General features: G+C 34.1%; 1 protein-coding gene across 1 annotated transcript; it reads right to left on the bottom strand.

Annotated features, from left to right (window-relative positions):
• Positions 1-6,296: 6,296 nt before the first annotated feature.
• Positions 6,297-9,460, bottom strand: SOSTDC1 (sclerostin domain containing 1). Its single transcript, XM_054564165.1, has 2 exons — positions 9,163-9,460; positions 6,297-6,781 (listed from the first exon to the last, which is right to left on the bottom strand). Exons 1-2 carry the CDS (start codon positions 9,365-9,367, stop codon positions 6,366-6,368), a joined length of 621 nt encoding a protein of 206 aa, XP_054420140.1. The 5' UTR covers positions 9,368-9,460; the 3' UTR covers positions 6,297-6,365.
• Positions 9,461-10,981: the final 1,521 nt, after the last annotated feature.

The raw sequence follows: 10,981 nt of genomic DNA, 5'->3' as shown, positions 1-10,981 counted from the left end.
TGTTACTTTAAAAATGAATAAATTAATAATGAATTTTACATATCATAAAATATTGACTAGAAATATCACTACCCCACTTATATGGCAATGTGTATGGTTATGATTTTCAAAATCATAAGTTATTTGCTTTTCAAATCAAAAGTTTTATTGAAAACTTTCAACAAAAACATTACATCATTACAATAAAATCCAATTCTTATTCTAGATCACAGCTGGTTTTTCTTATCATCTTCTGTAGAAATGAGTAGGTAATAGAGTAATAGTGGTTGGGGTGTTGTTTTTTTTTTGGAGAAAAAGGCATTAGAATTTACCCTGGTCCTTAACATCTTCCTGGTAGTTTCTCAAGTATGGACAAAATGTGGGAAATGGTCCAAAACAGGCTACTGTCTCAGCTCTCCTGGAGCTGGATTTCTAATTTCATTTTATATCATTTGCTTTAACCAGGTATTTGTTATGATGGAATATGTCTATTCCATCATACATCTGGACAAAACCTTATTCTGAAATTTCACGATCGAGTGAACTGGAAACATCATCAGAAGTGGACAGTAGCATTAGTCAGGTCTGCCCCTGTGGGTGTCAATGCGACTGAAAATACGGCCGTATTGCTTGGGATAACAGGACATGAGTATTTTAGTCAGGAAGATATTTTAAATACTATCTAATTCAACTCCCTTATTTCATGGATACAGTAATTGAGCCTTAGGAAGCTTTAGACACAAGTGTAATTGCACCCAAATAATTAGTAGCAGCACAGTCTAAACCATATCTCAGTTCTTGTTTTCAAGTTCATATTTTGAAGTCACTCGTATAAAATTGCTACATAAAAAAATTGCAGATGAGCCCTGGCCGGGTGGCTGAATTGGCTGGAGTGTCATCCTGTACACAAAGGGTTGTGAGTTCGATTCCGTCTCAGGGCACATACCTAGGCTGCAGATTCGATCCCTGGTCAGGGCTTGCCTGTTTGGTCACGGGTTCCAGCGCATTCAGGAGGCAACCGATTGATGTTTCTCTATCACATCAATGTTTCTCTTTCTCTTCCTTCAACTCTATAATCAGTAAACATATCCTCTAGTGAAGATTTAAAAGAAATTGCAGATGAGTCAAATTAAAAACTTTGTTATTACTCTTTTAAAATGTCAACTAAGTCACAAACTAAATATAAAATATTTATTAATTAGTATTCAAAGTGTATGCTAAGAATCAATTCTTAGGAAAGATAGTGTCAACAAGCAGGCACATTATTAAATGCATTTAGCAATTTTTGTCTTTGTTTTGTGATAAGGAAACTAGTGGCAGGAAAGAGTTGGGCGTTTTGTTGTTCTTATTGTTATTTAAGTTCTTGAAGCTTGAGGAACTAAAAAAAAATAACACAAACACACAAAGGAAATATTTTATCAACCACCTATGAAAAGTAAGAAAGCAAACAAATACACAGAAAGCTTCAGTTTGTAAAACTTTTCAACTATTTAATATAGTGTTGATCAAAGACTGTAAAGAGTTGTTAAAAAGACCTGGTTACTGGGCTGCTGGGGTCAGCGTTTTAGGCTGTTTTTGAATCCTGAATATAGGTTAACATCTCATTGAATAAAGGGCTCAAATGATGATTTTGTGAAAATCATCATATTATAATGTAAAAGATTTTTATATCTGTGTAAATTTAAGGGAAAATTTCAAAAAAGGGATATATTGCTACTAAAAAAATGATACATGTATTTTTATAATAAATTATGTTTAAGCCTATCAAACTCTTATTAGGCTTTAACAATAATGAACTTTGGCTTAGTATAGCTTTGTCACTGATTATGTCAATTTAGACATTCTCTCTTAGATTCGAGTACCTAATCCCGCCTCTGAAAAACAAAATCAATAATAATGCAAAGTAACTTTTCATTTGCAGTTACTAATATTCAAAGGAAAATATTTAAGTGCTTTTATAAATCTTACAGACTGTTTCAGTTTTTATTTGTAACAGAAGATAAATTGTTCAGCAGATCTACCTGTGCAAATGATAAACTATCACTCAGTCTAATTTGCACTGGAAATAATTATACAGTCAGCTTGGTATTAATTCATTTTAATCAGTTCTTGAACCTGGAAGTTGAAACATCTTCCCGTTGGGATTTCTATAGTAGTTGTTACTGTGTAGCTGTTACAGACAATTTGCAAACTATGTAGGCAAAAGGACCAATTGCCAAGTTAGCTCAGGAGACAGGAATGAAGAACAAATCAATAAAACTGAAAATGATAATTGGCTGAGACCCACCCAGAGACAGCAAAAAAAGAAAAAGAAAAAAAGTGTTACTGATGAGAAGAATGATTTGAGGGATCTCTATTCTTGTACATCTCTCCTGTGGCTGTAACAAAAATTTCTAGTGGTGAAATGTCTACTCAGTTCACAAATGTAGACTCATTTCAGTTCAACCTAGAGCTGTATTTTAATAGGTTCTGATGAAACCAAGATGGAAGTCGTGTGTATCTGCCCTTGAGGGAAGGAAACATTCAAACAAGAGAATGCACTCCAACACTGAGGGCCTTAAATCATTTCATACTGAACTCCTCCTGGTTTCTATAGGGATTCTGTCAAAGACTTGACATGCATTTCATTTTTATTACACTTATATGACTATAGGAAGCACATAAATGCTGAATGCAGGGTATGCAGTGAATTTCCACCTTACTGCCAAAAACATTTTCGAGAGTTAAGTCTAATCCAAATGATGCTTTAATTCCAAATATAATAAATTAGATTTTGATACCTAAATTTCATGGTGATTGCAAAAAAAAACACCAAAACTATTGCAACATATGAAATTTAAACTTTCAAAAGCCTTAATTTTAGTCAGCAATTTGGAAGTTTCCTGGTTTTGCTTTAGCATAATATTATTCTTTCTACTCATAATTGCCTAATGTACCCAGTCTACTGAGTGTCTATTAAAGTAAATATCATGCTAACTAGATAGATCATGTTATATAATAAAAAGAGAAATACTTCTAGTAGCATAGGGTGAATAAAACAGCTAGACCTTCCGGTAAAACCTTATTAATTTGATACAGACCCAGATTAAGATTGTCTTAATTTAAAAAGACTGAATCTTATTTTTTAAAAAAAACCCTAATTTTCTTTGCTTTTCAAAACTATTCAAAACCAGTAAAATAAACATGGCTAACAGAGTTTTGCCAATTAGTGATTACTTTTTAACTATAATGAATAATTATAAATGATTTGTAATTAAAATATTTTTGCAAAGAGATATTTCTGCAAGCCTCATGTTCATGTTTAGCTTATGTATAGCACATTATATGCACTAGGTATTTGTATACATGCTATTGATTTTTCTTTCATTCTTTTTATTAATATATATATCTATCTATATACCTAATACACCTAATATAGATATGCATATCAATATCTATCTCTATCGATCTATTTTCTATCTGTCAAGCCACTTGAAAAAGTCCTTTATCCATAGTGGCCAAAATAAATTTGATAAACAAATCCTTTATAGATAAATATTATGAATGTGAACTAGAGGTAACCGCTAAAATTATCACAATTCGCCATTTTGAAATGATGTTTACTAAGGTGAAAATAAAATTATGCAGAGTTTAAACAATTGGAACATGTGAGTTAAGCTGAAGAAAAAATGGAAATATCAACAATTCAGACACAAGTGCTTTTTAGAATTTTTAAATAGTAACCACAAAACTACCCTTTCTGTTGATTTTTAATTTATACTTCACTGAGAGCCTGATTTTATTCTAGCCTTTTTTTATTAATTGCTGACCTTTCTCTGTCATTTAATGTTAACTCCCGTGCCATAAATGAATCAGCAATGCAACATGGCCTGAAATAGATTAGTACATTGAGTGTGACCATGAGAAAGAGATCCAATTCTCACCTTCACAGATACTAAAGATGTCTTATTTATGAACTTCCTTTGTTCTTTTTCATTTTTTCTAGTACATTCATTTACTAAAACCACTATTAACAATCAAATCAGTGATGATTTTAACATTTTATTATCACTAAAAACTTTATTTCAATGTATAAGTAAAAGGCAACAAAATAGTCTTCTTGGTTGTGAAAAGCCTTTGGTCAAATCGTTTTTATGCCTCAGATCTTAGAACACGCTAACTTTTGAGATCGTCTCTAAGGCCCTCTATAGGAGGTGATATCTTATGGAGAAGGAACAAATAGCTAAACTGTCTTTAGTTTTCTATGTTATGTTAAACGTATGTATATTGTATTGAGCAATGACGAACAAATAAAATAGACATATGTAATTATATATTTTTGGTATATTCAACCTATGCTATAATTATCACAAATATTCCATGTATTAATATAGTGACATAATATGAAATAGTTTAAGACCTTATTGAGATTTGAAGATAAATCAATAGAAGACTATGAATCATTTTATTTGATGATACAAATAGTCAGCATTATTGTAAAATCTAGAGATATTTGCTTGTCTTTCTACATATTTCTACCTCACATAGCAAAGACAATATCAATGTCCTTATTTAGCTTATATTACCTGTAGTATGCTATAGGTAGTATATGTGTGACTCTTAGACTAGTATTTACAAAAACAATAATCTACTGCCAAAATGTGCGAAGGACTCCTCTATGCTCAGGACCCAAAATGAGAAAACCCAGATCTTATCATCACATAGCCAAGCCTCTTTGGTTGTCTTTATTTGGAGTGATGGGACCAATCATTTGATTTAATTGATACATGCCATTTACCTGTACAATCCACTTCAAGACTGTGATTACGTTACTTAATATAACAGTATATCAAAGTTGAAAAATTAGTTCTTGTTTTCTTTGTTGTTTTTATTTTATATTTTGGTTCGTGGGCCATGCAGTAGCATTCAAAGTTCCTCAACATATGATAGTGATTGCTTCATAATTTCTTTCTCAAACTTAGCTGCATAGTGGAATCACCTGGAAAACTTTAAAAACTGCCAATATTGAGTTTTACCCTCAGAAATTATGATGCATTTTGGATAGCAACCTAGGCATTGGGTCTCATAATATCTTCCCCAGGTGATTATAATGGGCAGCAGACTTGGCATCCCGGAGTGTATATAACTATAATATTCTTATGACAAGTCATTGCTTGATTGCCTCTCAACTTTTTCAATCATTCCATTTACTGAGAAGATGGTCTGCCTTTCCCTCTCTCCTCTCTTACTACAGAACTTTGTCAAAACTTGAATGTGCCTTATCAAAAACATCAATTGCTCTGACACATTTATTCTGTAATTTTTGTAAATATGTATTTTTATATATGTTAGAGACAAGAACAATGATTTTAGCAATGTTTATTTTTGTTAAATGAAACTGATGGAATTGAAGGTCAAATGGCCTTCTAATTGCACAGATTAAATGAGAAGGTATTTAATATTTTAGCTTTACAAAGCATCTTATTGATTTGAAAAGATCCATACTATTGATAAAGTTCATGATGAAACATATATGTAAGAAGACTAAAATATTTATTTTACATATCTACAACATGTATTCTCAAATTTCTAGGTCAACCACAAATCATACAGGAAAATATTTAGGTACAGGAAAAAGCTTCATAACATAAAAAAAATTACATTTTGAAAAAAAATCACATGTGAAAGCTCATTAAATAATAACAATGACAAATAAATAATTAACTTTACTTATTAGCTGCTGCCATGCATTTCTGGCATTCCATTCCAAGCGAGGGTCAGCATGCAGGGTATAATTTCAGACTATGAGACTGTAAAAAGCTACAGGGCTTATTTTTGAAGTGAAATGTCACAAGGTCTTTCACTCTTTCAAAGGAAGATCACTCAGGGCTGCTAAACTGTTCCATGAAGATTACCAAAAAAAAAAAACAAAAAAACAAAAAAACAAAAAAACCACCACCCTTCTGAAGTGTTACTGTCAAGATTCAAGGGAACAATTTTTTTTTAACTTTTCGGTTTTGGAGGAGTTTTATGTGAGAAGGGGGGTTGGGTTGGGGAGTGAAGGGTAACTGAGAAGCCCTTTTCTGTTTCAAAAAGTTAATTACTCAATAGATTGTATGTATATAGTATCCCCAGTCTTTCAGGAACCACAAGGAATTAAAACTACAGGATGCGTGGAATTTAAATACAAATTGCACTCATGGATATGTGTACATCTTTTAAAACCTGTAAAGGAAAAGCTATTCCCAAACACGGTCCTGATACTTAGAACAGATTGCTGAGTTTGATCAAAGCCGAAAGCATATATTTTCAAATAAGAAAATAGCAATGGCAGGCTTGAGTCTTCCAAGCAATCAAATCTGTAAAGCAGATGGTTACCACTCAGTCCAGTTTTGAGAGCCTGAGTTCTAACTCATGCTGTGCTTGCTGGGTTTGCTGGCTCTTTTCCGCTCTCTGTGATGCTGGGCTGGCTCGGCGGGCGACATGCTCTCGAAGTTATGACTGGATTCATTGTGCTGCCGAGTGTACCTCTTGCACTTGCAGGCGGTGACCACGGTGATTTTGTAGGTGCGTGTGCTGCCATCTTGGCACTGCAGCTGGATTCTCTGGGTACGTGTCTTGTCATTGACACACCTCCACTCCTGGGAGCTCCTCCTGCTCCAGTACTTTGTGCCATAGCCTCCTCCGATCCAGTTGGGGAGCAGCGGCAGGGGCAAGCACTCCCCAGCGCACACCAGCTCTTTCAGAGGGCTGATGCTGGTGCACTGGCCGTCAGAGATGTATTTGGTGGAACGCAGTTCCCGGCAACCCACTTGAACCCGAGCTGCAGGAAACAGAAAAGAAGGACTATCAGAGGCATAAGCAAATGGACATTTTTTACAAGTAATCTGCAATGACAAAAATTTGCAAATGATAGCAAATTGCCAAATACAAAAGGAATGCCTATTTTATCTCCACAATGCCAAAATCTGGTTGTAGAGATAATTTGATGAAAATTATCAATTTACATGGCTATAATTTTTTGGAATAAAGTAAAGTAGGCCTTTTTTTTTCATATATAACATTAGCTAATTGCTTACTGGTGTATTTGAAAATATGGTTTAAGCAACTCCTACACTTACGTGTAAAAAAGAGTATATTTCAATGTTCTTTTTCTCACAGATTGTATTTGTTTATGTCTACGATTGTTTTAATTAGTTATTTTAATCTATTGAAAAATATGGAAAGTAAATATTGTATACAATGCATATTATCTCTGTAATATTTTGTTTCAATTATAAAATTAAGCTGTAAAAGATTGTACATGCATATGTGTACAAAGTCTGACATTTTGCATATCAAACTAATAACTACATTTTAAACATAAATTCCCAAGCTATCTTCTAAAAGCACAAATATTAAAATGTTTTAACGCAAAACGTCACTACAACTGAAAATTTAAAGGATATAAAAGCCCCTAAATCAGGAACGTATGGTTGCCATAACAACTTGGCTACATTTCCATGAATTTTATGGCAGAAAAATGCCTAACATGTCTGATTTACAACTGCAAAAGGAACCACGGTGTTCATTTCCTGAATATTGGTCATGGCAAACTTTTTATTTATTTATTTTGAATTTAATAAGTATGTTTTCTAATTGGCTGTTTCTTGTTACCTTTATGTAATTAGAGCAAAAATTAATCTTGAAATATTTGTTTTCCTTTCCATTGCTTTGTTATCTAGACTTGAGGAAAATTGTAATAAGCTTGAAAAGAAAGCAAGGCTTGTTGACTGGGAAAAAATGTTTAAAAGTATAACTGCTGAAATTTAAAACATTAAAAATTACCAAGGACATTGAAGTGGCCTTGCATAAAATAGTGAAAGCTAATTTGAAGTGGAATAGTGAATGAGGAGTTTTATTTCATCTCTGGGCCCCAGCACTGAGGTGAGAGATATAGCCTAAAGGGATGGGGTAGTTGTGACAAATGTAGCTATATATACATATACTTGTATAGCCTTAGAGTGGGAGATTAAAATTAAAGGGTAAACTGGCTGGCTGGTCAGTGTGCACTCCTGTCTGACTCTCATTCCAGGTCACCTTCCTGCAGCTCCCTTAGGAATGCATCTGGAAGCAGCCGGGGATGATTTTGACTTGTCTAGCTTTTTGTTCCTGTATATATAGAGGTTCAGCATTTCTTTCATTGACAGTTCATTGACAATGAATACCCACCACATTGTTCAGTAATCTAATAATAATCAGATATTTCCTGTGTATGCAAAAACAACCATCTTCATGAAAGTTAAAGCACCTTTTTTAGACATTTGCAGTCATATGTGCTTTGACTTTCCAAAGGTCAAAACTACTTTTCACAGTTGAATGGAGTTGAGGAGGAGGAGCAAAAGATTCGTAAGGTTTCCTGGGCACTGTTTTCTCTCGATCCCTCTTAAAACCTGATTATTAGCATGTGAACTCTTCTAAATGAAGCAAAAGTTAGGAAAAGAAATTTAAATCATCCCAACTAGTGGTCAATTAGTGTCAATTAAGTACGCAGAAAAGGAAAATTTGCTCCCTGTATAATGTATTTTTGCATTGTTATTATTCTAAATCTTAGTCTTCCCCAGTCTCTCAGAGAAATATACAGTTACCTAAATTTTGCCCTGGTTAATAAGACATTATCTCTGAAAAATATGGTTCTCCAACATTCTTAGTTTTACTCCTCTTTTACATTGATTGTCATCAAAACTTTCAACTATTTCTCTAGGCATATTTTTGAAATTCACAGCGAGCAATTTTTTTTCCCAGAAAGTGTCTTTTCTTTCCTTGTGATTTCTTATACATACTTTGATTAGTTACCTTTATGCCAGAATTGGACATGTCCTGAAATAAACAGAAAACAGCCTGAATTTAAACTATCTAGAAAAACACCTTTAAAAAATCTCATTGTGCATGATATGAAGAAGCAACAGTTTAATTCCTGGAAACATTTTCTCTTTGGATGTTTGATAAAACTTAAGTCTGTGCCTGCATTATCAAATTACTGTTTCAGTTATGTTAACTTTATAGGAAAGAATGCCAATCTACACAGGCAGCAGATTACTCCCAGACTATGTAGCAAAGTATATACAGTTCAGGTCAGTTAGCAGCGAAACAGTTCTACGGGAATGTGAGCTAATTGCTACCAAAACAGAAAAGACAAAATCCATATAAGTAAAACACACTTACTGTTCCGATCCAGTCCAGTGTTACTGAAATGCCTGCCTCCATTTCTGGCTTGATTCATCGTGCTGTTGCTGCTGGGGTGTGCTGGAACAGGTTTAACCACATGTGAATAAAGGATTTCTGTGGCATCATTTTTAAAAGCCAAACAGCTTTTCATTAGGATGCATGCAAGGGGAATGAGATAGAAATGAATGGCAGGAGGAAGCATGGTGAGTAGAGGATTTGCTTGGCTGGAGAGCTGGTTAATTCCTTTCCTCTGCTTCTGCTCTGTAACTGTGAAATTCTTCCTCAAGGTTCCCTTTATATATCCTGAGGTTTGGCGTTCATTCAGGTGTAAAGTTGTGTAGAGCTTCAGAGTGAAAACACAGAGAAGGGGTGGGATCCCTACATGACCTGCAAAAGAATTTTACCAATGGAAGAGAAGACTACAGAAAAGGAGGAGCTTGATATACAAATTGCCTGAAATTTCAGAGTTGGACTTCATCAGTTGTCTGTGAGCTGAAGCAGCGCGGCACATTCTATAGCAACTACAGACTCTTTCTCTCTCTGCTGTTTCCCTCCCTGAATCTAGTTCACATTCGGGTTTAATTTCAATGAAAATATGCTGCTGTTCACTTGAAAAGATATACATTTCCAGAGTAGTTCTGCACTCCCCTAAGATTTTAGAGTATTTGGGTGGGAGGGGGGTTGTCCCACATAATAGGAGGAATTAAAATGAGTTTAAATGGTGTAAGACTTGCACGAAGCACCTATTTTAGTTAATCATATTTTGTTTCTCAAGAAGCAAAGCAATGTATATATTTTTTCTTTCTTTAAAGTGTAAGGCATGGAGCTAGAATCTGCCCCCTGGACACATTTAAATAATGCAGCTTTGATCTGCATGGACTGCTGCATGGCTAGGTAAATTATTGCCAGGGGTCTGTGCAGAGAATAATGAGCATAGCTCTGTCTGCATTAAAGTAATTAATATCAATTTTCATCTTAAAAATGTCACAAGCATTAACATTCATAGCATCATTTTACATGAAAGAAAGCCATTTCTGACAGTTTATTGTTTGGTAAATTCAAAATAATTTTTCCTAGCGTTCTACCTGTACTCGCTAAACATTTCTTGGTCTCTGCTACCCATGTAAGAAACGTTCTTTTATGAACTTCTCTATCCACACCTGAAACAGTGCACCAATAATTAACACTAGGCCATTTTCCTCCATCCTTAAGAAAAAAATCATGAAATTCCATCTGATTTATGGGACACTTGAATTGGAATAATTACATACTCTGAATCATCTTTCTGATAATAAATCCATTTTCCCCTTTGCATGGCTACTAACATGACCTTCTAGCAGGGACATATTGTATCTCTATAAGATTTTGACCATTTTAACTGCTATTCATATCTATCTATCTATCATCTGTCTGTCTGTCTATCTATCTATCTACCATATTTTTATTTCTCCACAATGATGCTGTTGAGATTTTAGAGTAGATAATTCTTGTTAGGAAGCACTGTTTTGCAGTGTATTTTGCAGCATACCTGGCTTCTACCCACTAGATGCCAGCAGCACCCCCCAGTTATAACCAAAAATGTCTTAAGACATTGACAGTTGTCCCCATGGGTGAAAATCTCCCCAGTTGAAAACTATTAATTATCTATCCATCTACCTACCTCACTATAAAAAGAAAGTTAAATTAAGAACAAAAGACTATTTAATAATACTAAGGAATTATTGTTCTTTTTATTTAGGAGTAAAATGGTACTGTGGTTTTGTTTAAAAACAAAGACTGCTTCTCATTTAAAGTTATATACTGAAATATTCCTAGA

This window comes from Pteronotus mesoamericanus, unplaced genomic scaffold (genome assembly GCF_021234165.1).
Source record: "Pteronotus mesoamericanus isolate MK-2021 breed Mesoamerican mustached bat unplaced genomic scaffold, CSHL_Meso_final scaffold_85, whole genome shotgun sequence".
NCBI classification, from domain to species: domain Eukaryota; kingdom Metazoa; phylum Chordata; class Mammalia; order Chiroptera; family Mormoopidae; genus Pteronotus; species Pteronotus mesoamericanus.
This window is presented reverse-complemented; position numbering and strand designations above follow the sequence as displayed.

Coding starts and splice junctions, on each gene's coding strand:
- SOSTDC1 (XM_054564165.1), bottom strand. CDS start 9,367: ATGCTTCCTCCTGCCATTCATTTCTATCTCATTCCCCTTGCATGCATC. Junction 6,782..9,162: donor CACTGGACTGGATCGGAACA/GTAAGTGTGTTT, acceptor TGTTTCCTGCAG/CTCGGGTTCAAGTGGGTTGC.